At 43.0% G+C, this 27,885-nt stretch overlaps 2 protein-coding genes across 22 annotated transcripts in view; both read left to right on the forward strand.

The window, feature by feature from the left end:
* The window catches only part of PPARD (peroxisome proliferator activated receptor delta), a 70,445-nt gene extending 67,359 nt beyond the window's left edge, over positions 1-3,086 (forward strand). For all 11 annotated transcript variants that reach the window (XM_027876297.1, XM_027876305.1, XM_027876307.1 and 8 more), the window contains one exon: positions 337-3,086. In XM_027876297.1, coding sequence (XP_027732098.1) covers positions 337-584 — 248 coding nt within the window. In that variant the 3' untranslated portion in view covers positions 585-3,086. The remainder of the gene's footprint in view (positions 1-336) is intronic.
* LOC114053346 (E3 ubiquitin-protein ligase makorin-1-like) lies at positions 559-27,856 on the forward strand. Of its 11 annotated transcripts, none has more exons than XR_003570372.1 (10): positions 612-640; positions 13,773-13,835; positions 16,657-16,744; positions 23,907-24,026; positions 24,260-24,483; positions 24,630-24,760; positions 24,971-25,137; positions 25,365-25,475; positions 26,904-27,030; positions 27,269-27,549. XR_003570372.1 is itself a non-coding variant. In XM_027876308.1 (10 exons), the coding sequence occupies exons 3-10, from the start codon at positions 16,671-16,673 to the stop codon at positions 27,614-27,616; spliced, it is 1,095 nt and encodes a 364-aa protein (XP_027732109.1). In that variant the 5' UTR covers positions 612-640; positions 13,773-13,835; positions 16,657-16,670; the 3' UTR covers positions 27,617-27,856. The 11 variants fall into 11 exon arrangements, 9 of the variants coding, with proteins under 9 accessions (XP_027732117.1, XP_027732109.1, XP_027732112.1 ...); XR_003570373.1 differs by having other exon boundaries at positions 27,273-27,549; XM_027876308.1 differs by lacking the exon at positions 26,904-27,030 and having other exon boundaries at positions 27,269-27,377; positions 27,458-27,856.
* The last annotated feature ends 29 nt before the right edge of the window (positions 27,857-27,885 follow it).

Consider the following 27,885-nt stretch of genomic DNA (forward strand, 5'->3'; position numbering starts at 1 on the left):
ACTCTGTCATGTTGCCCTCCGCTCTGCAGGGTAAGTTCAGTTATAAGTGAGTGAAGCTACCTGCAAAACACGTTTTAGGTGATACCTTCGGATCCAGTTCAGAAAGAGCCTGGGTACCTCCCCGTCTCCTGACCCAAGGTCCCATACCACGAAGGCAGCCATGCAGCTGTCAGCAATCTCAGATGGACGCAGGGAGAGAATGAGGGTATTGCCCCAGCTCCAGAAAGGCTAGCGGAGCCCCCTGGAGAGTTACCGTGTGAATGGCCACACCCAGGAGGGCAGCGAGTTGGACAGAGCCACCAAGTCCCCTCCCCCAACACTCCCTTTTTCCCATAGATCGCCCTGGCCTCATGAATGTCAAGCAAGTGGAGGAGATTCAAGACAATATCCTGAGGGCCCTGGAGTTCCACCTACAAGCCAACCACCCCGATGCACAGTACCTCTTCCCCAAGCTGCTGCAGAAAATGGCAGACCTGAGGCAGCTGGTGACGGAGCATGCCCAGATAATGCAGAAAATCAAAAAAACTGAAACAGAGACCTCACTGCATCCGCTGCTTCAGGAGATCTATAAGGACATGTACTGAAGCCCTGAGACGAAAGAGCTGCCCCGGGTGGTCGAGGCCACATGTGAGCTATCCAGGTACTAAATACCCTGGTGCTGAAGGACACATGGTGGGCAGGCCCGAAGAAGCACTGTCCACGTCCCAATTCCGTTGACTTTGCCCAGAGGCATTTGGCATTACTCCTGGAGTAGTCCAAACTTACACTTGTGCTTGTGTGCCTGCATGTGCATGTGCACATGCCCATGCATACTCTCTCTCTCCCTCTCCTCCTCCTTCCCTTTCTCTCCTGTTATCCCTCTTTTTGTCTGTCTCTCAGAACCAGGGTTGTATTATCTCACCAGCAGAAAATAGAACAGGCCTCTACTTCTTTCCGTTTGCTAGATGAGGCCTATCTAATCCCTCCATTCTACTGGGACAGAAAGGTGGAGGAGGTGCCAAGCTTCTCAGGCTCTCGTTTTCATAGTGTCAGACTTGTGTGTGAGACATCCCAAAGAAACACTCAGCTGGCCTCCTGTGCCCCTCCCAGCCTTTAGTGCATGACAAGATTCTGTTCCCCTTTGGAACCCAACTGCGCCATCCCCCAGCTGTCTCCAGCTTCCTCTCTAGCTCTCCTGGGAAGTTGGTGGATGAAGTTTGGCGTGGTGACTCTTAGGAAATGGGAGGAACATGCAGACCAGAAGAGGGGCGCCAGCAGAGACTCATGGGGCCTCCCTTCACTGCCTCGGACATTGTGAATAATTATCTTGGGGTCAATTACCGGCTTTGGCAGCAGACCGTGTAGATACCTATCATCGTTTCTGTTCTTTTAACTAGTCTTCCATGTTGGTGTTCACTACAGCTTCTGGTGCTGACTGACACGGGGGCTGGACCCTACTGTTCCCCCTTCACCCTGATGTCCAGGAGGAGGGTGGTTGGGCATCTTTGGGAGCAGCAAACCCCCAGGTGTTTGGGGAGAGCTGAAAGGAGAGCCACAGGCCTGCCTGGAGCAGGCCTCCAAGACAGAAGACTAGGCCAGGCCTTCTCCCTCCCACCATGACAGTTGGTGGGATACAGCCATGTCACCCTCCTCTCCCACATTTCATTACTAAGTCTTAACACACACTACCCTGCCCATGCTCCATAACCGGTACCTAGATGTCTTGAACCAAGTTTGAACTTAACCTTCCCCCTTCCTCCTAGGGTATGGAGAAGCTGGTGCTGCTCCCCAAGTCCTAACACCCCTTCCTACACTCCCAAGAGCCACCATGCTGGCACCTACTACAAGCACTGAATTCACTTTAATCACAGGTTCTGTCCCTTTCCCCTAAACAGGACAGGGCTTCAGCGGCCACACAGGGCCCCAGGCTCCCGGGCTGTTAGACTAGGTGAGCTACATTCCCTTTTTTTGAAAGGGTTTGAACAAGAAATTCTAAGTGAACAGGGCATCTCTGTTGACTCAGCAGCTGGCCAACACCTGATCACAGGGGCTCAGCTGAAAGAGGTGGTGACTGGGATGGGAGCAAAATATTTTATTTTGTGTAATCTTCTGTAGCCTATAGTGGATCTATCCCTTTTCCTCCAAGCTTCCCACTACCACCTATCTCCCCCAGCAGCCCACTGCCCTGCTGGGCCCTGAGGAGGTCAGACAGGCTGATCTAGGCCAGCTCAGCATCTTGGGTGCTTCTGTGAACCACCACTCTCCTGCCTGACCTATCCCTCACACTCCCCACCACCCGGAGAGAGGTCCAGGCCATTTCTTAAGTAGTATCTTCTCCCCTTTGAGGTAGGCCCTAAGGTTTGGGGCACAGCCTAGGAATATTCCTGGGAAGTCATACCTAAGAGAAACAGCAGACCATCCCCTCGAGCTCCTAGAGGGGGACAGTGATTTGCCTCGGGTTATACTTGGTAGAACTGGGACTAGAACCCAGTGCAGGAGCACCAAAGCTGGGCTCCTACAGCCCAGAAGACAGGTGGGAGCACTGGTGGTGGTGGACCTTTCAGGCTGCTGGCAGCCTTGGATTAACTGGGGAGGGGAGGGTGAAAAGAGGAAGAAAGGAAATCCCAGCTACTTTACCCTCTCCCCACTCCTTAGGCTTTTTATTTGGGGGGGGGGGGGGGCGTGGCGGAGAAGGAGAAGGAACCAGACCACCCCATCCCTTCCTTATTCTGTCTTCTCCAAGTCCACCCCTGGCTTGGTATTGGAGTCAGAAGTTCCTGAGGCAGGACCTCCCACCCCCCCATCCCCCGTTGCAGGGACAGGCGCCCTGGAACAGCTTTGCACACTCCCGGGGGGGGCCCTGCCCTTGCCTGATGCTGTGAAGGAAGACACTGTGCCTGACCATCCCACCTTTCCCTCCTCTAGCCCCCACTGTGCAGAGGCTCACAGCTGCCGCTCCCCCTTGTGTCGTAACAATCTTCAAAACTGAAATGTATATTTTTGCTAGGAGCCCCAGCTTCCTTTGTTTTTAATATAAATAGTGTACACAAATTGATGGAACTCTAAATAAATGGGAATTAAATATATAAGAACTGACTGACCCTACACTGAGTTTGTCCTTTGTAGTTTTTTCCCCCCTCCAGGAGCTAATTTAGGATTCTTGGAGCTTTTCTTCCTTTGCTGGTGGTCTCTTGAGAGAAGGAGGCTGAAAGCTCTTCACCTGGTCTTCTCTCTGGGGGCTTTCCCTGAGGGGTCATAGAATCTGCTCGAGATTTATCTCGATGCTGTGCTGTTCTCAGTATTACAACATAATGCACCACTGGACATCTGTTAGGGGTGTTAAGACTATGGGAAATACAGAGTGGTGGGTGGAAAAACAAAGTGAACACCTGCAGAACAACTAGAGAAGACTACAAATCTTTGCATGTTCTTAAGCTTTCAGTAGTGCCCCCAGCTCCGTGATGAATAAGTTCCTCTTGTCCAAATGTCTTCTGGTTTGGGAGACCTGGTCCTTTTGTTCTTGTGGATGCCACTTCTGACCTTTGGCCAAGTTCCTCCACTCTTAGGGAAGCCCAGGGGAGAAACAGAAGCATTGTGATATAGAAAGAACACTCCATTCGGTGTCAGAGGCCCTGGGTTCAGATCTTAATTCTGCTGTTTACTGTGTGACATTTCCTTGGGCAACTCACTCCTTCAGTGGCTTTCATTTCCTCAAGGGTTCAATGAAGTGAGGGTGGACATTTTGGGAGGAAATCAGGAAAGGCTTCTTATAGGTTATATTTGAGCTGAGTTTTGAAGGAAGCTTGGGATTCTAAGAGGTAGACAAATAGAATGGTTTTATTAGAACATGGAGTTCACAGCAGCAGTGTAGAAGATAGCCTGAATCAAAAGATCAAGTGGGGGGGGGGGTACATTTCAGAAGTCTAGGTGAGAATAGATGATTGAGGGTGATAGCAAAGTGTAGAGAAAGGCCTTGATGACAGAGATCTGTCTATAGATAATTATCAACAAGACTTGGCAATAGGCCATATATGGTAAGGGAAGAAGGATGACTGAGGTTGTAGGTCGTGGTTACTGAAAAATAGTGCTCTCAACAGAAACAGGATAGTTCAGCAGAGAAGATAATGAATTTCATTTTGACCATGTTGCATTTGAGATCGGTATACCTACTGTACACCCTGGTGGATTTGTCCAGCAAGCAGCTGGAGTTGTGGAATTGGAGTTCAAGAGAAAGATTAGGGCTGGATAGAAAAATTCAGGAGTCACTTATGTAGGGATGACAATTGAACCCTTAGAAGCCAATGAGATCATTGTGAGGGAAGAGGGCCCAGGAGGGACTTAGAGGATGTTTGTGTTTATTGGATAAGAGATGGATAGCTGGCTGGACCTGGAATCAGAAAGACCTGAATTCAAATCCAGCCTTGGACTCTTAGTAGCTGTGTAACCCTGTACAAGTCACTGGACCTCTGCCTCAGTTTCCTGATATGTCCAGTGAGGATATTAGCACCTCCCAGGGTGGTTGTGAGGTTAAAATGAGTAGCATTTGTAAAGCCCGTGGCACAGTTTAAAAGACTATATAAATTATCCAGCAAAAGGGCAGTCAGAAAGACAAGAGAACCAGGAGAGAGCACTGTCAGGAAGCTAAGGAAGGAGAGCACAGGTCTATAACGTCCAGTGCCTCTGAGAAGTCAAGGAGAAGGAGAATGGAACAAAGGGCCATCAGATTTACCAGTTAAGAAATCACTTATTGACTTTGGAAAGAATAGTTTCAGTCTGCTGATGGCATCAGAAGGCAGACTGCAAAGGGTTCAGAAGTGAATGGCAGGTGAAGAAATGGACTCAGCGAGTGTAACCAGCTCTATCTAGGAAGGTGCCTGTTAAAGAGAGAAGAGACAGGACAATGGCTGAAGGGCATGGCAGAGTCAAGTGGAAGATTTTTAAGGACGAGGGAAGTCAGTCAATAAACATTAAGCCCTTACTGTGTGCCAAGCCCTGAGGATACAAAAAAACAAGGATAGCCCCTGCTCTCAAGGAGCTTACAATCTATTGGGGGAAGACAGTACGCAAAAGGAAATGCAAAAGGGGAGAGAAGGTACCCAATGAGGGAATAAGACAGAGGGTTCCAAAGAAGTCCAGAAGCAGTGTAGCTGGGTGAGAAACTTGGAGAAAAGCTGGGAGGAGACTTGGGCATGAAGTTAGGCAGCTCAGAAAGAAGCCAATGGATCAGAAGGACTTGCAAAGGACAGCTCAAAGGGGCAAAATCCCAGAGATGAGAGAGATTGTGTCAAGGGCATAAATAAAGAATTGGCCTTGGCAAAGAGAAGGGCAGTCTCTTCCTCAGAGACTGAAGGGAAGGAAGAGAGATGGAGGACACTATAGATTTTGAGGTATTTTTTAAGGAAGGCTTTGGATTTTACAAAGTACTACTATATACATTATGCCATTGAACCTCAAAGAAGTTATCTTCATTTTACAAATGAGGGAACTGAGGCTCAGAGAGGATGTGTGACTTGCTCAAGCTCACACAGCTTGTGTTAGGGGCAGGATTCAAACCTAGGTCTTCCTGACTTCTGACTCCAGCAGTATACCATGCTGCTTCCCAGAGAATGCCCCTTCCAACTACTTGATGCAGCCAGGAGAGAGAGAGAGAGAGAAGGAGGGGGGAAAGGAAGGAAGGAAGGAAGTCTGCCCCTCAAGGAACTTACAATCTAACACACAAAAGAAACCTATAAAGTAGAAAAGGGGCAGGGGGTATTGATGACGTATGAGTAACAAAGGCAGATTGGATCTTGCAAGATAGTGAAATTTTCCAATGATGAGTTTACTGGGAACATGGTAGAGAAGGCGGAGAAGTCCAAAATAAGTGTTGCTGGGTGAAAATGAGACTTCAGATGCAATGGTGCACCCCCTGCTACTGGGGGTGGCTGAGGCTCATGGTTCACTTGAGCTTAGGAGTTCTAAGCTGCAGTATGCTAAACAGGGTATCCAGTGCCAACACTACGAACATCCTCAATGTGGAGGGCCCTCTGGGAGTTGAGGACCAAACTGGCCCAGATCAGAAAAATGGAACCAAAGTTTCTGTGCCAATCAGTACTGAAACCAGGCCCATGAGTGGCCAATGCAGTTCCACCCTGGACAGGATAGGAACCCAGTCACCCCATCCCCACCCGCCAAAAAAAACACAACTATATAATGCTTCTTCCCAACACCTAAAACCAACCACTCTGTAAGATGCTGGAAAGTTAATAACAGCATCTACATTTCTTTTTTTATCCACCTAATAGCACAGAAAAAGGACTCAATAAGTTCTTGTTAAATGAAGAAAAGGAGTAAACGAGGGAGGCCCAGGAAGTAAGGACATGAAGGAAACATAGGCTACCTATGTTTCTAAGGACATATACATACAGGATACCTAGATTGCTAACTTATAGGAGTCTTACATCTTACAGAGATGTTAAAATGTTCTGTTTGGCATTCAAAGCCCTTTATAACCTAGCCCCCTCCTGCCTTTCCAGTTTTTTTTTAAATAATTAATTTATTTTTCGTTTTCAACATTTACTTCCATAAGATTTTGAGTTTTATGGGGCAGCTAGGTGGCACAATGGATAGAGCACTGCCCTGGAGTCAGGAGGACCTGAGTTCAAATCTTGGCCTCAGACACTTGACACTTACTAGCTGAGTGACCTTGGGCAAGTCACTTAACCCCATTGCTTACAAAGAAGAAAAAGAAAAAGGGGGAAAAAAAAGATTTTGAGTTTTAAATTTTCTCCCCCTCTTTCTTCAGTCTGATACAGGCTCTACTTATACATTCATATTAAACATATTTTCCCATTAGTGTACATGTAAAGAGTAATTAGAGATAATGGGAGGAACCTCGAGAATGAAGCAATGAAACAAAACAACAAAGGAAAAGGAGAACAAATAGTATGCTTCCATCTGCACTCCGACTCCATAGTTCTTTCTCTGGGTGTGGATAGCATTTTCCATCATGGGTCTTTGGAGTTGTCTTAGACCCTTGCATTGCTGAGAAGAGCTAAGGCTATCAAAGTCAGTCATTGCACAAGGTGGCTGTTACTATGTACAATGTTCTCCTGGTTCTGCTTACTTCACTCAGCATCAGTCCATACAAGTCTTTTCAGGTTTTTCTGAAGTCTGCCTGCTCATCATTTCTTATAGCACAATAGTATTCCATTACATTCATATACCACAACTTGTTCAGCCATTCCCCAATTTCCAATTCTTTGCCACCACAGAAAGAGCTGCTATAAAGATTTTTGTACATGTGGGTCCTTTTCCCATTTTTATGATCTCTTTGGAATACAGACCTAGAAGTGCTATTGCTGGGTCAAAGGGTATGCACAATTTTATAGCCCTTTGGGCATAGTTACAAATTGCTTTCCAAAATGGTTGGATCATTTCACAGCTCCATCAACAATGCATTAGTTTTCCAGTTTTCCCACATCTTCTCCAACATTTATCATTGTCCTGTTTTGTCATGTTAGTTAATCTGATAGGTATGATATGAGTTGTTTTGATTTGCATTTCTCTAATCAATAGTGATTTAGAACATTTTTTCATATGACTATGGATAGCTTTGGTTTCTTCCTCTGAAAACTGCCTGTTCATATCCTTTGACCATTTATCAATTGGGGAATGACTTGTATTCTTATAAATTTGACTTAGTTCTCTGTATATTTTAGAAATGAGGCCTTTATCAGAGACACTGGTTGTAAAAATTCTTTCCCACTTTTCTGCTTCCCTCCTAATCTTGGATGCATTGGCTTTGTTTGTGCAAAAACTTTTCAATTTAATGTAATCAAAATTATCCACTTCGCATTTTATAATGTTTTCTGTCTCTTGTTTGGTCATAAATTCTTCCCTTCTCCATAGATCTGAAAGATAAACTATCCCTTGCTCTTCTGGTTTGCTTATAGTATCAGTCTTTATATCTAAACCCTGTACCCATTTTGACTTTATCTTGGTATAGGGTGTAAGATGTTGGTCTATGCCCAGTTTCTGTTGTACATTTTTCCAGTTTTTCCAGCAGTTTTTGTTAAATAGTGATTTCTTATCCCAGAGCTGAAGTCTTTGGATTTATCAAATAGTAGATTAGTATAGTCATTGATTATTGTGTCTTGCATACCTGACCTATTCCAGTAATTCACCAGTACCAAGTAGTTTTGATGATTGCTGCTTTATAATACAATTTAAGATCTGGGACAGCTAGGCCACCTTCTCTTGCATTTCTTTTCATTAGTTCTCTTGATATTCTGGACTTTTTGTTCCTCCAGATGAATTTTGTTATTGTTTTTTCTAGCTCTATAAAATAATTTTTGGTAGCTTGATTAGGATGGTGCTGAATAAGTAAATTAATTTAGGTAGAATTGTCATTTTTATTATATTAGCTCAGCCTACCCATGAGCAACTGATATTTTTCCAATTATTTAGATCTGACTTTATTTGTGTGAAAAGTGTTTTATAATTGTGTTCATGTAGTTCCTGGTTTTGTTTTAGCAGGTAGACTCCTAAATATTTTACAATGTCTACAGTAATTTTAAATGGAATTTCTCTTTCTATCTCCTGCTGCTGGGATTTGTTAGTAATATGTAGAAATGCCGATGATTTGTGTGGATTTATTTTATATCCTGCAACTTTGCTAAATTTGTTTATTATTTCAAGTAATTTTTTACTTGATTCTCTAGGATTCTCTAAATATACCATCATATCATCTGCAAAGAGTGATGGCTTTGTTTCTTCTTTGCTTATTCTAATTTCTTCAATTTCTTTTTCTTCTCTAACTGCTGCAACTAACATTTCTAGCACAATATTGAATAACAATGGTGACAATGGACATCCTTGTTTCACCCCCGATGTTATTGGAAATGCTTTTAGCTTATCCCCATTACATATAATGCTTGCTAATGGTTTTTGATAGACGCTATCTATCATTTTAAGGAAGACTCCATTTATTCCTATGCTCTCTAGTGTTTTTAATAGGAATGGGTGTTATATTTTGTCAAATGCTTTTTCTGCATCTATTGATAAATCATATGATTTGCTAGTTTTGTTGTTGATATGGTCAATTAGGCTGATAATTTTCCTAATATTAAACCAGCCCTGCATTTCTGACATAAATCCTACCTGGTCATAGCGTATTATCCTCAAGATAAGTTGTTATAATCTCTTTGCTAATATTTTGTTTAAAATTTTTGCGTCTATATTCATTAAGGAAATTGGTCTATAATTTTCTTTCTCTATTTTGGCTCTTCCCAGTTTAGGCATTAGCACCATATTCGTATCATAAAAAGAATTTGGTAGGACTCCTTCACCTATTTTTCCAGATAATTTATATAGTGTCGGAATTAGTTGTTCTTTAAATGTTTGATAGAATTCACTTGTAAATCCATCTGGCCCTGGAGATTTTTTTTCTTAGGAAGTTCATTGACAGCTTGTTCAATTTCTTTTTCTGAAATGGGGTTAAGTATTTTATTTCCTCTTCTGTTAATCTGGCCAATTTATATTTTTGTAAATATTCATCCATTTCACTAAGATTGTCAAATTTATTGGCATACAGTTGGGCAAAATGGCTCCTAATTATTGTTTTTATTTCCTCTTCATTAATGGTGAATTCACCCTTTTCATTTTTGATGCTGGTAATTTGGTTTTCTTTTTTTAATCAAATTAACCAAAAAGTTTATCTATTTTATTGGTTTTTTCCCCTAAAATCAGCTCTTAGTTTTATTTATTAATTCAATAATTTTCTTAATTTCAATTTTATTAATCTCTCCTTTGGTTTTCAGATTTTCTAATTTGGTATTTAATTGGGGATTTTCAATTTGTTCTTTTTCTAACTTTTTTAGTTGCATGCCCAATTCATTAATCTCTTCTTTCTCTATTTTATTCATGTAAGCATTTAGAGAATATAAAGCTTCCCCTAAGAACCACTTTCACTGCATCCCCATAACTTTTGGTATGTTGTCTCATTATTGTCATTCTCTTGGATGAAGTTATTGTTTCTATAATTTGTTGTTTGAGCCACTTATTCTTTAGGTTTAGATTATTTAGTTTCCAATTAATTTTTAATTTATCTTTCCATGGCTCTTTATTACATGTGATTTTTATTGCATCATGATCTGAAAAGGTGCATTTAATATTTCTGCCTTTCTACATTGGATTGTGAGGTTTTTGTGCCCTAGTACATGGTCAGTTTTTGTGTAGGTGCCATGTACTGCCAAGAAAAAGGTATATTCTTTTTCTGTCCTCATTCAGTTTTCTCCAGAGGTCAACCATATTTAACTTTTCTAAAATTCCATTCATCTCCTTAACTTTTTTCTTGCTTATTTTGTGGTTAGATTTATCTAGTTCTGAGAGGGGGAGGTTGAGGTCTCCCAGTAGTATAGTCTTGCTGTCTGTTTCTTCCTATATCTCCCTTAATTTCTCCTTTAAGAATTTGGATGCTATACCACTTGGTGCCTATATGTTTAGTAATGATATTACTTCATTATCTATGGTACCTTTTACAAGGATATAGTTTCCTTCCTTATCTCTTTTAATTAGATCTATTTTTGCTTTTGCTTTGTCTGAGATCAGGATTGCTACCCCTGCTTTTTTTACTTCAGCTGAAGCATAATATATTTTGTTCCAGCCTTTTACCTTTACTCTATGTGCTTCCCTCTGCTTCAAATGTGTTTCTTGTAAACAACATATTGTAGGATTATGGTTCTTAATCCACTCTGCTATCCGTTTCTGTTTTATGAGATAGTTCGCCCCATTCATATTCACAGTTATGATTACTATCTGTGTCTTCCTCTCCATCCTATTTCCCCACCCCCTTTATGCTTTTCTTTCTCCTTTCTCCCTTTCCCTTCTAAGTAGAGTTTTGCTTTGGACCACCACCTCTCAATCTGCCCTCCCTTCTATTCATCCCCTCCCTTTTCTTTTCCCTTTCCCCTCCTACTTCCTATAGGGTAAGTTAGATTTCTGTACCTAACTGATTATGTTATTCCCTCTTTGAACCAAATCTAATGAGAGTAAGGTTCAAACAATACTCATCTCCCTCCCTTTCCTCTACTGTGTTAGGTTTTTGTGTCTTTTCATGTGATTTAATTTATCCTTTTCTGCCTCCTCCTTTCCTCTTCTCCCAGTACAATCACTTTTCACCACTTAGATTTTTTTTACCATTCACATCAAAATCAACTTATATCCATGCCCTCTGTCTAAGTATACCCCCTTTAAATGTCATAATAATATTACAGCTCTCAAGAGTTACAAGTGTCATCTTCCCTTATAGGGATGTAAACAGTTTGCCCTTATTAATAACATATTGTTGTTATTTTTTTATTTCCTATTTACCTTTTTATGTCTCAAGTCTTGTATTTGAAGGTCAAATTTTCTGTTGAGCTTTGGTCTTTTCATCAGGAAGGTTTGGAAGTCCCCTATTTCATTGAATGTCCATCTCCTCCCCGAAAGATTATGCTCAGTTTCGCTGGGTAATTGATCCTTGGTTGTAATTCAAGCTCCTTTGCCTTACTGAATATTGTATTCCATGCCCTCCGATCTTTTAATGTGAAAGCTGCAAGGTCCTGAGTAGCCCTGACTATGGTTCCATGATATTTAAATTGTTTCTTTCTGGCTGCTTGCAGTATTTTCTCTTTGATCTGGTAATTTTGGAATTTGGCTATAATATTTCTTGGCGTTTTCAATTTGAGATCTCTTTCAGGAGGTGATCGGTGAATTCTTTCAATGACTAATTTACCCTCTGGTTCTAGGACCTCAGGGCAGTTTTCCTTGATGATTTCCTGAAGGATGTTGTCCAGGCTCTTTTTTTCATCATGGTTTTCAGGTAGACCAATTTTTAAATTGTCTCTCCCAGATCTATTTTGCAGGTCAGTTGTTTTACCAATGAAGTATTTTGTGTTCTTCTATTTTCTGTTCGACTGATTCTTGCTCTCTCGTAGCCATTAGCTTCTACTTGCCCCAATCTAATTTTTAACAAGTTGTTTCTTCTATTAGATTTTGTACCCCTTTTTTCATTTGGCCCATTTTACTTTTTTAGAAGTTCTTCTCTTCAGTAAGTTTTTGTTCCTCCTTTTCCATTTGACCAATTTTTGTCCTTCCTTTTCCAAGCTATTAACTCTCTCTTGCATGCCTCTCATTTCCTTTCCCAATTTTTCTTCTACCTCTCTCATTTGACTTTTAAAATCCTTATTGAGCTCTTCCAAAAAGACTTTTTGGGCTTAAGACCAGTTCATGTTGCCCTTTGAGGTTTCAGATGTGGGTATATTAACAAAGTTGTCCTCTTCTGAATTTGTGCCTTGATCTTCCCTTTCCCCAAAATAAGAATCTATGGTCATTTTTCATTTCCACTTTTTGTTCATGGTGTTTGCCTATTTCCTGACTTAAAAAAAAAATGTTGAGTTCTCCTGCTGGAGTAAAGGGGGCATTTACCCCAGTTTCTTTTCCTGCTCACCTGGGCCTTGCACTTGAATGTTTGCCTCCTGCTTGCCGGGACCTTGCACAGGGATATTTCGATGCTGATGGATGTCTATCAGCCTGGAGCTTTGCCTTCTGGAGTTGTGCTTCCCAGAGTTGTGTTGAGACACTGGGTGATTTCGCTGCTGGAGAACGTTGTCACCCATGATTGTTTTCTCGAGCTGGTGTCTACTGGTTCCCCTTCCTGTATTGAGGGTTTCAGGGGGTCCTGGTGTTGGCACTTGCCTGCTCCACCAACCTGGGTCTCAGGATCTCCTCCTGGTATGCTGAGGTAGGGCTTGCTGCTGGCTTGCTGTGATGCCTCCAGTCATGTATTGCCCCCCTCCCCAGATTGAGAGGGGCCTTTCATGTTAATCCTCCAAGCTTCCTGGGCTACAAGACTGCTGTGCCCTGTCTTTGTGCTGGCTCAGGGCTTTTCCTGGGCCAATATTTTCTGGGCTTTCAGAGGTCAATCAGGCAGGGTGAGAGTGAGTTACTTCTTACCCCTCCACGTTGGCTCCTGGAAGCAGACTCCAGTTTTCTTATACTTTATTCCTGACATTTACTCTTAGATCCCGTGACACTGGCCTCCTGGCTCTTCTAGGAACGAGACACTATCTCTCAGCTTCAGGCATTTTCTCTTGACTGTACCCCTTGCCTGGAATGGTCTCCCTCCTCATCTCTGACTTCTAACTTCCCTGGCTTCCTTTAAGTTCCAGCTAAAATCCCACCATTTACAGGAAGCCTTCCCTAAATGCTCTTAATTCTAGAGCCTTCCCTCTGTTAATTATTTCCTATTTATCCCACACATAGTATGCTTTGCATAAATTTGTTTGCATGTTGTCTCTCCCATTAGTTTGTAAGCTCCTCGAGTTGTAGGAACTGTCTTTTTGTATCCCCAGGGCTTAGCACAGTAGGCACTTAATAAAGATTGATTGATTGATAACATCTTACAGAGATATCATCGATGCTCCAAAGCCCCTCTTCTTGGATGTATCATGGGGGGGAAGGGGGTGACTAACAACCTTGGGAATCAGGAAAGGCCTCTTCAAGAAGGGATATTTGAGGTTTTTTAATCACGTGGCTTTTCAAGGAGGCAGTGGGGCACAGGACAGATAAGTTTTGTTGCATCCACGCATGAGGAAGGCAGGCCTGAGTGGGGCCCTACAGTGAGTGGGCCGTCCAGGACAGCACAAGGGTACTGGATACCACAAGCTGGAGGTTTCCACAAGAGGGCAGAGGGCTGTAGAAATGAAAGGTAGGAGAGCATCATAAAGACCCTTCACTCACTTCACAATTTTGCTTACTTGACAAACACACAGTGCACATCTGAGGATTCATCAAAGCCTGCAGCAGAAGGGAAAACTGAGAAGACAGGTGTGCAGGTAAGGCAGACACCCCTACAGAGCTCACACCCACATTTTCCTAGGCTGGGCCAGCCGCCACATTATGTAGCAAGTATGTTGTCTGTTTTACAAACCTGTAATAACTAATCATTGATTGACTGAGGTGAGTAGACTGGTGTCCCTGGAGCAGAGGATTCCTCAATATGGAAGCAGGGGGCAATAAGACTTAAAAGGTAGGCTACTGTTTTGACTCACTCATTGCCTCACTATTCTCCAAGCCCCTCCAACTTTCCCACTCTAGCGGCTTAGAGTATTTTGACCCCTCTTTTGCCCCCTTCACTCCATATCCAGCATGATACTTATCTGTGTACATGTTAGAGAAGCATCCTGGCATAGTAAATAGAGTGCTAGCCAAAAAGCCAGGAACATCTGGGGTTAGTATTCTGCTGTGTGACCCTGGACCAGTCATGGCACTTAATCTGTAAGTGCTCTAGGCCAGAGGTGTCCACACTGGCAACACTCCTAAGTGCCTCCTGAACCAGATCAAAATGTAATTGGGAAATAGTTAACAAAATAAATAAAAATACAGTAAAACATAATAATATTACATTTTAAAATTGCATCGACTAATGGCCCTCATTTCTGTTTGAGTTTGGGTTGCTCTAGGCAAGTCCTTAAGGTTGTAGATGCCAACCTGCATTGGGAATTCCCCATACCTATGAAAGGGAAGCTAGGTGGCACAGTGGATAGAGCACCAGGCCTGGAATCAAAAAGCCCTGAGTTCAAATTCAACCTCAGACACTTACCAGCTGTGTGACCCTGGACAAGTCACTTGACCCTATTTGCCCCAATTTCCTCATCTGTAAAATGATCTGGAGAAGGAAATGGCAAACCACTCCAGGATCTTTGCCAAGAAAACTCCAAATGGGGTCACGAAGAGTCAGACAAAACTGAAAAAACGACTGAATACCTATGAAATCACAGGTCCAGGTCTAGTCCTATCCCATGTACATGTCACAACATTCCCTCCCCCCCACCTCACCGCCACAGCTGAATAGAAGTTTCTGAGGGCAAATACTTTCCACACTGCCTTGCACATAGTAGATACTGAACATTTATTTGTCCACTGAATGGAATTGAATAGTGTAGGCAAAGGCTGCAACTAGGGAGGGGCAATGGAGGGTCATCCCAAGGCACCAACATTTATAATGTGGTTCCAGGTCTGGGCCTCAGGGTCCTCTGTTGGACTCTACAGACCCTGCTGCCTTGCCTGATCTCACCTCCAAGGCCCCCTTCACCAGGAGGCCCTTTCCTAGAGGCTACCTTGGCCCGCTGCACCGTAAGGGTTTTTCAGAGAGGAGGGGTACCCTTTTCCCAGATTCACAAAGTGTCATTCATTTTTTTTTTTAAACTCTGCTTCCTATCTCCCCTGGCTTGCTTCAAGTCCTTCTACAGGAAGTACTTCCCAACCCCTCTTAATGTTAGTTTGTGCCTTCCTTGCTTCCTCCCCTCCTTCAGAAGGCCTAGGAGAACTTACCTTTCCGAGTTCAATTCAGGCAGTGTCTCCTAAAACCCCAAAGTTTCTCCCCTGAGCCTATACTGAACTCAGCCAGCACTCGAAGACCCACCTGGGGTTAAATCCCCAAGACACAGCAGCCTAGTAAAACTCTTTATTCATCCCAGCTTCTCCCAATTCTCCACCAATCAACAAGCACTTACCAGTGATTACATACTTAGGGAGCTGTTCACAAAGTGCCCCACCCAGTGTTAGGCTCAGGTAATGGGCCGGCAGGATGACAATGGGAGAACCTAGTTCCTGCCTAGAAGATGCTTTATACAATTCTTGGTGTCTTGACTAACACACACACACACACACACACACACACACACATCTCAGTTCAAGCTCTGCCATGGGGTGACCTAGGGCATGAGGGTTGCCTTCTGTGAGCCTCAGGTGGCCTCATTTGTAGAAGGAAGGGATTGGATGCTGTGATGTGATCTCTAATATCCCTTCTACTACCTATCTCACTGGGGCTGTTGTGGGCTCAAAAGCCAATTGAAATGTAAATGTAAGCTATCCTTAATGAGGATTCTTAGCATTATTCCAGTTCTGCCATTCCATGGCAATACATAAATGCCAAATGGGTGATAGTATCAATAGGCAATCATCAGCTTTCCTCTGATGGGTGTGTTGTCACCCTCCCCTTTCAATAAACTCCAGGATTGAATACCAAATCCTCTGCTTGGCAGAGCGTTTCATAACCTAGTCCCTTTCCAGTCTTCTTAAGCCATACTCCCCAGAATGTATCTTCAATCCAGTGACATTGGCTTCCTGGCTCTTCCAAGAACAAGATATCCCATCTCTTGGCTCAGGGCATTTTCTCTGGCTGTTCCCAGTGCCTGGAATACTGTCCCTCCTCAATTCTGCCTACTGACTTCCCTGGCTTTTTTTAAATCCCATCTAGAATACAGGACTGTACCATCTTCTGCAGGAAACCTTCCCCAATCTCTCTTAATTCTAGAGCCCCTTTGTTAACTATTTCCTATTTATGCTGTATATAGCTTGTTTATATGTTTATTTTTTGTCTCCCTCATTAGATTGTGAGCACCCTGAGAGTAGATATCTTTTTGTATCCTCAGTACAAATTAGGAGCTTAAATATGTAAACTGTTTGATTGAATATCCAAACCCTTACTCCTGAACCTTATCCCATCTAGTACAGGTTCTGGCTGCTTTGTGGGTCAGGGAAAGGAAAGGGCCTTTGTTTAATCTTGAGGCTGATTAGCAATAGGCCCCTCCTCCTCCCATTGGCCTGGCCCTTACAAGGTCAGGATAAATAATTGGTGGGCATTCTTTCCAGTGACTCCGGTTTGGATGGCTGATTCTGGTGGTGGTAACAGTGGCAGTGGCCAAAGGAGCAGCAATGACAGTCCTCATCCTCGGTGCAGGTATGAGGGGCAGGGGATGGGGTTCCTAAGTGGGGGAGGGACTGTTCTCCTAACCACACCTACCTTCCTTGGAAACCACTTAGTCGAATCTCCTTTTCAAGGGGAAAAAAGTGAAATTCAAAAGTGTAAGTGACTTATCTAAGATAATACATCTAGTTAGTGGCTCAGCCTTTAATTTTTTGAAATTCAGCAGTCACTGAGAGGCATTAGTTCAATTACTCATGGAAGAGAGGGTAAGGGGGCCAGTGTGCTGAATTTTTAGTTCAGAATCTTTGGGTCAGAATCTTGGCTCAGCTGTTTTATAACCTCTGGGACCTTTGGGCAATGCCCATCACTTCCCTGGGCCTCAGTTTCTTCCTTGGTAAAGTAAGAGTCTCAATCACCTTTAAGATCCCTTCCAAGAAGCTAAAAGTCGATGATGTTTTAGATTCTGTGTTTGTAGCTGGATTTTGAGGCTCTTGGTAGAATATACCTGGGTTGGGCAGCCTAAAGAAAATGGGGGGAAAGGGAAGGGTCATGCATTGTTAGAATTGAAAAAGGACTTTTGTGTCCATCTACTTTACTTTAATCCTCTCCCTTTGAGTAAGAGAGGTTTAGTCTCACTCAGTACACACAGAGTTAGCCACAGGCCACCGCCAAGAAGCCTTTCCTGACCGCCCTTCATTGTCAGTACCCCCCTAAACCCTCACCCCTAGTCTGACATTACTGTGTACTCATTTTGTATGTTCTTAATTTGTAGACATGGTCCCCTTTCTCTACACTTCCCTGCCCTTCCCCCCCCCCAGCAAAATATAAGTTCCTTGAGGGTGAACTTTGCTTTTTTTTTTTTTTTTTGGTCTTTGTAGCTTAAAGCACAGCTTGGTTTCATTTATGGGTATTGAATTAAAATGGCACAGCCAGAACTGGAAACTAAGACTCCTGACGGCTAGTCTTAATCCAATCAATCAATAAATAAACATTTATTAAGTTCCTACTAGGTATTACAACATACAATAAGTGCTAGGGACACAAGAGGCAAAAGATGTTCCCTGCCCTCAAGGAGCTTATACTCTAATGGGGGAAGACTACAAGTAAGTAAAGATATACAAAACAAGCTATGTACAGGATAAATAAGAAGTAATAGAGGGAAGGCATTAAGAGAGGTTGGGAGAATCCAGAAAGGAATATTGTTGTGTATAGGAAATGATGAGCTGGTTGATTTAGAAAAACATGGAAAGACTTGGACTTATGAAGGAAGATTTGATCTACCTACAGAGAAACAGATGATAGGAAGAAATAAGCATAGTACGGGCTTACATGTATGTGTATGAGTGTATGTGTGTATGTATATATATGTCTGTTTATAGATATCTGTATATATATATATTTATCCACACTTAATTGTAGCCTTCTTGGGGTAGGAGAGAGAAGGAGGGAGGGAGAGAAGAAAAAATAAAGTAAAAAGAGAACAGCAGAGAGCAAAAGAAAACCAACAAGGAAGTGAAGAAAAGCTGGGTAGCTTTGAAAACAACGTGTACTATTTATTATATAGGTTTTCTTGAAATGGAAATTTATTGTTTTATATTGAATCCTCTCTTATGGTCTGCTGTATACATGACAATGTTTTGGTGTTTTGTTTTTTTTCTCATTTTGTATTTACATGTACAATTAAAAAAAAAAGGGATTTGGGAAAGGCTTCCAGTAAAATTTTTCTATGTAATCTAATGGAAATCTTCTGAAGATGGCACCTGAACCCCAAAGGTGAACTTAATGGTGAAAACCTTGGCAGACTTATAGGGGAAAGGTTCTTTTTTTTTTTTTCTTCTTTTTTTATGGTCACATTTCACCTTTCAGTGAGTCACCTTTCAGTGACTCTCAAATGTCCACAGGTGGTGGTAGTATGAGGAATGTTGGGATGAGAAGCCTGAAAACCTGGTTATCTAGTCCCGTTTCTCAAGCTTATAATAATAGCTCCTGTTTATAAATTTCCTCAAGGCATACTAAGCACTTTTCCCAACAACAAACCTGCTATGGAAACCTTGGCTAAATTACTTTCCCTTCTTTGGTTTACTTATCCTATAAAATAACAAGAGTTGGCCTAGGTGGTCCCTAAAATCCCTCCTAGGGACTCTGGGGAATTAGAATTCAATTCAACATTTACTTGAATCCCTATTTGACGTGTATACTACTGTACTGTGTATGCAGTCCAGATGAGTTCTAAGTTGTCCATTCCCTCCTTTGTTTCCCTTGCTTTTCTGGACTTTTTCTTCTCACCTTAAACCCTCTAGTCACTTCCCACCTGCCCCTCTTCCCCCCCCCCCAAATTTTTGTTGTTGTTCAGTTGTTTCAGACTTTTCGTGACCCCATTTGGGGTTTTCTTGGCAAAGATATTGGAATGATTTGCCAGGCAAACAGGGTAAAGTGACTTTCTCAGGGTCACACAGCTAGTAAGTGTCTTGAGAGCAGATTTGACCTCTAGGAGATGAGTCTTCCTGATTCCAGACCTGGCACTCTATGCACTATAGGTCTAGACACTTAGCTGCCCCTTAGCAAGCTGCCTCTTGGACTCTAAATCCTGAGCTTCCTTACGTTTCTCTTTTCTATACATACCTCATCCCCACTATACCCCTTGCCAACCCACCAGACATTCCACTTCCTAACCTGGGGTCTGTGAATTTATTTTTTTAAAATATTGCGCTAACTGCATTTCAGTATAATTAATTCCTTTGTAATCCTATGCATTTTATTTTATGCATTTAAAAATACTGTGAGACTCGCAGGTTGTTTTTGTGCTTGGTTCTTGAAGTGTAGCATGACATCAGGGAGATGATGACATGACTTGCAATTGATTTTGTTTTGAGTGAGGGAGGGCTGTGCAAGGTCATCAGCCTTACTTTCTCCTCCAGAGCCATCTGGGTCCAGTGCCAGATATCAGGATGACTTGAAGATGGCTTAGGACGCAAAAGGAGACCCTTTTAAGCTAAGGTCTTTTCAAGTTCTCACTTTGAGTGAGGCAACAGCCATTCAGTGAATAGGTCTCTTTAAGAAAAAGGGTAAGAACCCCTGTTTTTGGGGATGTTTATGATGACATGATCATGAAATCATCAAACTAGAGAGGGATTTTGATAATCAAACTAGAAAATTTGATTCCAACCTCATTTTGCAGATAAGGCAACATGCCCAGAAAAGGGGAGTGACCAGGTCAAGGTTATTCATGCAGTAAAATAGCAAAGCTGGAATTTTAACTCAAGTACTGACTCTAAACCCAGCAACCTTTTTTTGTTTAGAAATTTTCAATAGCTCCCAGTTTCTCCTTCATTTCTAGTCAGTCAACATTTATTAAGTACCTACTATGTGCTAGGCTCTGGGCTAGGCACTGGGGATAAAAATATGAAAGAAAAATAGCCTTCTAGGGGCTTAAAATCTAATGGGGGGGAGGGAGAAAAAGCAAAAAGAAAGCTGGAAGTGGGGGGAGGGGGAGATTTTGCCAGTTGAGGGGGATGAGCTGGGTAGGAAGTGAGATGTTTGATATCCACACCAAACTCTCACTGCTTTCACAGCCTTCTATAATTTGGCTTTAACAGACCTATCCAAACTTCTCTCATTATTTCCTGATATAATTTCTCTGTTCCAGTCAGGCCTTTGTGCCTTTATTCATGTGTCCTCTCCTCCCCTTCTTCCCCCCCCTCCCAAAAAATATCTGCCTGCCTTAGAGTACTCTATCAAGAGTCCAAAGACTAGGGGTTTAGGCCTGTCTTCTATCATCTCCTAATTTTATACCTTGGTTTCCTGACCTTGGAGTCATTCATTTGACAATTAAGTACCTACTGTGCTATAGGTGTTTTTTATTTTTATCATTTTGAACTTAAATACAAAGACCAAAAAAAAAGAACATTTCCATGTACACAGCACAACATAAGAAGAGGATTCAGTATAAAACCACAAATTTCCATTTCACACTGTTTACTTTTCTTTTAAAAACCTGCGTAATAAATACTTCACATAATTTTCAAAGCTACCCTGCTTTTCCGTAGTTCCTTCTAATTTTTCTTTTGTTCTCTGCCATGTGATTTTTTTTTCTCCCCCTTCCCTCCCCACCCCACCCTAGAAAAGGCTACCATTAGACACAAATACACACACACATATATATGTGTGTGTGTACATATATATATAACTATACATCTATTTATCAGTTCTTTCTCTGAATGTGGATAGCATCTTCCTTCATAGATCCTTTATAGTTGACTTGGAATTACTTGATCTTTACATGTTTGGTAGAATTCACTTGTAAATCCATCTGGTCCTGATACTTTTTTTTAGAAAGTTTATTTATGACCTGCTTATGCTATAGGTGTTTGGGGAAATATAAAAAATTGAATAACACACAGTTCTTTTTCCTCATGGACCTTATAGTCTATAGGGGGATAGCATGCCAACATACCTCATTTTGTTTTACAGTTAAGTGTATAAATGGATCAAAAAAAATTAAATGCTTGTATCCCTTGGGAAACACAAAATGGAAACAGTCTTCTGCCATGTGGGACTTTACATTCTAAAGGGATGGGAAGTTATGCGAGTGAAGGGAAAGAGATGACATAATGCAAAGGTAAAACCGAGGGGACACTGCAACTGATTAACTACAAGGGGTGAGAAATATGGACGATAACTCTAAGTTCATAAATATGGAAGAGAGAGGGGTAGGTACAACAGGAATAAACAGGATGCTTAGGAATAAGATACATATACAGGATACATAAATACACATACATCTATGGGATATACATATACAAAATAGGAATGAATAGGTACAATGGGAGGAATAAGTTTAGGTGGGAGATAAAGAGCTTGGGGTTTTTTTTCCATTTTTTTATTAATTTATTTATTGTTAGTCTTCAACATTCACTTCCACAAGATTTTCAGTTCCAAATTTTCTCCCCATCTCATCCCTCCCCCCATCCCACAACGGCATGCATTCTGAATATTCCTTCTCCTAATTTGCCCTCCCTTCTATCTCCCCCCCCTTCTCTTATCCCCTTCCTCTTCTATTTTCCTGTAGGGCAGGATAGATTTCTATACCCATTTCCTGTATATCTTATTTCCCAGTTACAAGTGAAAACAAAAGAGCTTGTTTTTTTGACAGCATAAGTTTGAAGTGCTGGTATATACACATTGTCTAAAAGCCAGCTGGATGAAGGTGGAAGGCCAGGACCCAGAAAAGATGTCATTGTTACGGATAAAGCTTTTGGAGTCATCTAAGTTGAGATGGTAGTTGAATCTGTGGTGGTGAATGAGATTGTCAAGGGAGAGATGTAGAGACAGGAGAGAGAGCCAGTAAAAGGCCCTTGTGGAACATACATCTTAAGGGGTCAAGAAAAGCCAGCAAGTGAGAAGGATAATTGGGTAGAAAGACTAGGACATGGCAATGGTTTGGATCTGGAAGGGTGATAGTAGTGAGAAGAGTAGAAGATAAACCCTAGTCTGTGAGTCTGAGTGACTTGGGAGGATGATGGTACCCTTGACAGCATTAGGGAAACTAGAAAGAGGGGAGGATTTGGGGGGGATTCAGTTTTGAACATGTCAAGTTGGATTTCTATGAGATATCCAGTTTGATATGTCCAGGAGACAGCTGGGGATGAGGAAAGGTTAGGGTTGCATGAACAGATGTGAGAATCATCTTCATGGAGATGATGGTAATTGAATCCATCGGAGCTGATAAGACAGCCAAATAAAATAGAACAGAAAAGAGGACCCAGGACAGAGCCCAGGGTGAGTGTCTGTGACCTGGATGAAGACCCAGCGAATGACACTGAGAAGGAGCGGTGAGCAGGTAGAAGAGGAGAACCGGGAGACAGTAGTGTCACAAAAACAAAGACTATCAAGAAGACACAACAACGTCATAAGATTTGCCAATTAAACGTTCCTTGGTAACTAGAAAGAGCAGCTTTAGTTGAATCGTGAGGTCAGAAGTCAGCCTGCAGAGTTAAGAGTGAAAGATGAAAGAAAATGGAGGCTGGACAGCCTTCTCAGGGAGATTAGCCACAAAAGGAGGAGAGAAGGACAACTAGCAGGGAAGGATGATCGAGGGAGGGTTTTGGTTTTTTTTTTTGAGGCTGGAAGAGACGGGGGCATGTTTGTAAGCAGCAGAGAATCAGCCAATAGAGATCAAAGACTGAGAATGGTTGGGTACCTGGGTGGCAGCAGTAGTTAGAGCACCTACCCTAGAGTCAGGAGGACCTAAGTTCAAATCTGGCCTCTGGCACCTACACGCTGTGTGACTCGGGGCAAGTACTTAACCCCATTACCTCCAAACAAACAGAAAAGTTAAATAAAAAAAAAAGATTGAGAGCAGGAATGATAGAGGGGTCAGTCTGCTGGAGAAGGTAGGATGGAATAGGATCACTTGTATATGTAAGCAATTTGTCTTGGCAAGGAAAAGGGCTGCCTCTTCATGTGAGACAGGGTAAGTAGGAAGAGGCATTTGAGTGATGTAAGACAAGGAGAAGAGAAGAGAGATATCTCACAAATAACTTCTGTTTTTGTTTTCATTCCCAGTGAAAGTTGAGGCCCTTGCCTCTCAGTTTTAGAGGGTGGAGGGGAGGAGTCTCTATGGGAGATTTGAGGAGGGATGAAAAGATTTGGAATAGACAATTTGGTGAGTGGGATAGTGAATCAATTAGGGAGATAGAAAAGGATTGCCTTGCTGCAGTGAGGGCCCAGTAGAGATTATATAACATCAATTTGCATAGAACCAAGTCAGCATGGTTTCATAACTACTTGGAGATGCTAGAGGAGATTCTCATTCAATAGGCTTACAGAATTTAGAGCTTACAGAGAATTTAGGTTCACTGAAGTTTTATAGATGGCTTCTGGGAGACCCCTTCCATATGATCCTATAAGGAACCTGAGGTCCTGACAGATGAAGTGATTTAGCCACGGTCATCCAAGTAATGAGGAGTCAAAGGGCCTGGGTTCAAATCTCAGTTCTGCTTACAACTCATTTAAGTGTTTACTTAATTGAATTAATATTCCATGACCTTTTACATCCATATCTATTCATGATAACCTCATGGAGAAGAATTATGATTACACTGAGGAGGACAGAGACAGGGCTTTGTCTGGATGCACAGACCAGGCCTGGGGCCGTGGGCCTAGGTGCTGAGTGTCCCGTCTATCTATATTACAGGTATTTTGCCTGGGGATTCTGTCGCCAAGGACAGAATTGCTCCTTTTCTCATGACAGACAGTCACGGCCAGTCTGCAGGTACTTTCAGCAGGGGTTCTGTTTTCGTGGAAATGATTGCAGGTAAGAGGTGACCATCCCCCAAAATTCTTTCCTGCCTACTGTCTAGCCTGACTCAATGAAAGGTGGGGTTAGGGTTGGGGAGACTAATTACCCAGCTTTCCTCAAAGCTCAGAGTATGAGGCTGGCTAGCCTCATCCAAAGCATTCAGAAAAAGAGCTGCCCCTCCCCACCCTTCCCCAGGGGGAACCAAGCCATGCCCACTGTGTCTAGGATTACCTCTTTTCCTCCTTTAGGTATCAGCACTCCCAGGCTCTAAGCTCCTCAGAATGCCCCACAGAGCCCCCCCTGCCCCTGCCAGAGCCTAAGCCAGAGCTGGGGTCAAACTCTGAGCTGGCCATTCTGCATTCAGTGCCTGAGGAGCTTGGGTGTGCCCAACATGGCAGGAAATCTGGTATAAAACATCTGGACACAAAGGAGGCAGCTGACAGTACTTTATCTGACCCTCTGGATGTACCAAGTGAGTTAACAAAAGGATTAGGGTGGTTGGAAAAGGGGCAAAGGGAAAATGACCAGAAGGTCAACCAGGATTATGCTTCCTTTCTCAGCCTGAAAGGGGAGGGCTTGACCCACCTTTACCTACCTGAAGCCAGTCTCTTCTTGTAGTAGGTGATCTAAATCTTAATTCCACCCTGGAACCTGGTCCCCAGCCCAATCCCAAACCAGCACCACATCCTGATTCTTTCCCAGATCAGAACGTTTCCAGGCTCCCAAGAACTCGGACTCCGGACATAATGGTAGGATTAAAATGGAAGGTGGGGAAAGGGGCAGGGAGAGGAGTACAAGAATCAATACTAACGAGCCTCAGTGGTTCCCAGTTGTCCTGGGCTCGGGGAAGGAAGGGAAAGGAACTCTACAACCCAGTTCCTTAGAGGGGTCAGTGAGAAGGTGACAGGCAGGCTAGAATGTGGGTGAGCTGACCTGGGCTGTGGTGCTTGCCAAACTAGGAGAAGAGCCAGGATGTGGTGTGTGGCATCTGTATGGAGAAAGTCTGGGACAAACCCCTAGCAGACCGTTTCTTTGCCATTCTACCCAACTGTTCCCATGCCTACTGTGTGAACTGTCTCCGTACCTGGCGCCAGAGCAGAGGAAATTGCCCTGAAAACATCATCAAGTGAGTGCCATGGCCGTGGGGAGGCGGGGAGAAGAGGAGAGGAGAGGGGCAGCAGAGAAGGGAAGAAGACAAAGAGAGGAAGGCAGAAGGTCAAGCAGGGGAGGACAGACGGGAGGGCAGAGCCTGAGAGAACCATGGGGAGCTAGAGAATGTGGAAAATGGTGGTGGTGGTGGTGGTAGTGAACCTGAGAAAGGGGCTTTAGGATACAATCTCCCCACCTTGGCAGGGCCTGTCCAGAGTGTAGAGTGCGTTCCAACTACTTTGTCCCCTATAAATTCTGGGTAAGCAAGGGGCCCGAGAAAGAGCGACTCATCAAGAACTTTAAGGATCGAACGAGGTGAGATGGATCATTGCTAAAATTTTTAAAAATGAAAACAATACCAGCATTTATATTTTTGTTTTAAAGTTTGCAAAGCACTTTATATATGTTAACTTATTCAGCCCTCACAGCAACCCTGAGGAAGGCAGGTGCTATTATTATCCCCATTTTCCAGATGAGGCACAGAGAGATTAAATAGCTTGCCCAGGGTCACACAGCTAGGGAGTGTTTGAGGTAAGATTTGAACTCGAGTCTTCCTGACTTGACCTGACTTGGGGTCCTATACCATAGCCACTGTGCCACCTGCCTGCCTTACTTTATAGGTTGGTGATCTCTATTGGCTTAGATTCCCTTAGAGTAGAAGTATCAATATTGAGGATCCAGAGGCCTGGGTTCTAGACCTGCCTCTGTCTCTAATTTTCTGGGCACTTCTTACCTCTCTGGATTCCAGTTTGGCCCTCTAAAATGGGGAGGTTAGAGATGGGGCTAGAGACCTTAGCTAAGGTTTCTTCTAGCTCTGACATTCTATAAACTCTGGGTTTGATGTCTGTCGCCTGCAGTGTACGTATTGCCACCAGGTGGCAGTCTTCCCCAGTCTAGAAAACGAATCAGTTGCTAAATCCTATCATTTCTACCTCTGTGACCCCTTTCATTTCTGTCCTCTTCTCCAACTGCTCCACCCTCATTCCAGCTTCATTACCTGGGCCGTTGTAATGGCCTTTTGCCATCTCACTGCCTGCTGCCAGGTTAACGCTCCTAGAGAAAGCCCAGTTCTGACACATCCTCCCCACCCCACATCAGAAGCCCCTCGCTGGTTCCATGATATCTACCAGCTCAGACCCCAGAATGAGGCACCCCTGTACTCTACGTGTTACAAAGATGCCAAGTGATCAGTGATACAAAGATGATGAAAAATTGGCCTTTACTGATCCCTGCCCCAAGAGCTAACAACTTTCCGGTTGTTGGCTCTCAACTTTTTATTCTTACCTCATCTGATGCTGCTTCCATGTCTGGCTTCCTAGAGAACAGGTCTGCTTATTGTTCTGTAAGTATACCAAGTTCTCGTTCACCTTGGAGCCTTTACTCAGCCTGTTTACAGTGACTGATTATTTTTACCCTGCGCACCTTCTGTGCCCCCCACATGTTCAACTCCCCTCCAGGGTTCAGCTCAAATGCCATCTTTTCATCATGCAGCCTCCCTGGGCTGGCCCCTTCACTACCCCAGTCATCTTTCACTTAACCTAAGTTCCCCACGCATCTTTGAGGGGTATGTGTAGGGTATCTCTCTTTCTCCCTCAACATTCACATAACACTCACACAACACTCTGGCACACAGTCTCACTCACTCTCACACACACACACACACACACACACACACACATATACACACAGAAAGTCTACCTTTCAGTCAAAGCTGAGAGATTGTTTTAAAACTTTTATTTCAAGATTGACTCAATGACACTGGGACTTAAGAGCTCCAAGCTACAGGGCTACAGTGTAGGGGAAAGAGGCTGAATCAGGAATATGAAGTCCTGAATTTGAACTTTGGCTCTACCAAGACAGACTTGGGAAAGTAAGTCACTTGCTTCCACTGATCTTTAATGTCCTCTATAAAATGAGGTTTTGATTATATCTTTAAACGTCCTTTTTTGGTTCTGAATTCTATGATCCCAAGACCAAAATTGTAGAACCAATTTTAGCCTAGGAAAAATGGAACAGGATTTTTTTTAAACTTGTTTTCACAGGGGCTATTGGGGTTGAGACTAATGCTCCTTTCTTTTGTACCCCTCTCTGTCCTCATGCTCTCCCAGCCAGATCCATTGTAAATTTTTCATGCAAAGAAAAGGCCGCTGTCCTTTCCAGTCTGACTGCATCTACCAGCACCAGTTCCCGGAGTACTGGCCAAAGAACAGGGATTCTGTGAGTAGTCTGGGTTGGGGAAAAGGGATTTGTAGAGTGGACACTGGATTGGTAATAATGGGATGTCTGGGTCAACTCAGTTCAGTCTCCTCCCCCAGGTTCTGACTCCCAGTGAACCATCAGACAACTCAGATGATGAAGATGAAGAAATCTATTTCCTTGACCATACCATCAGCTTATCCATAACAAGGAAGAAAATAACCTATTCCAAATACAGTGATTCTGATGTAGAGATGTAGAAATTGTAAAGCAGAGGCTGTCTCTAGTAAAGCTCTGCAGAGGCAGAGGACCACTATAAGTAATTGTTCATATGGAAAGAAGCCATCTACTCTATGGTCTGTGCTAATGGCATGTCTGGAGTCAGGACAGTGCAGGAGAAATGAATGGCTAGATCTTGGGCCATGAGGAAGGTCCCCATCCCCTTCTGTTCTCCTTGGGCCTTAGTTTTTAACTTTTTTATATGATGATTCTGAAACAAATTAAACTAGTTTAAATCACTAGAGCTGAT

This window comes from Vombatus ursinus, unplaced genomic scaffold, assembly GCF_900497805.2.
Source record: "Vombatus ursinus unplaced genomic scaffold, bare-nosed wombat genome assembly UNPS02014811.1, whole genome shotgun sequence".
Taxonomy (NCBI): Eukaryota; Metazoa; Chordata; class Mammalia; order Diprotodontia; family Vombatidae; genus Vombatus; species Vombatus ursinus.

What these genes read in the sequence shown, in the direction of transcription:
- LOC114053346 (XM_027876308.1), top strand. Translation starts at nt 16,671, where the DNA reads ATGGCTGATTCTGGTGGTGGTAACAGTGGCAGTGGCCAAAGGAGCAGC. An exon ending in TGCCCTGAAAACATCATCAA is followed by an intron (nt 25,138 to 25,364) that starts GTGAGTGCCATG and finishes CCACCTTGGCAG; the next exon opens with GGCCTGTCCAGAGTGTAGAG. An exon ending in AACTTTAAGGATCGAACGAG is followed by an intron (nt 25,476 to 27,268) that starts GTGAGATGGATC and finishes ATGCTCTCCCAG; the next exon opens with CCAGATCCATTGTAAATTTT.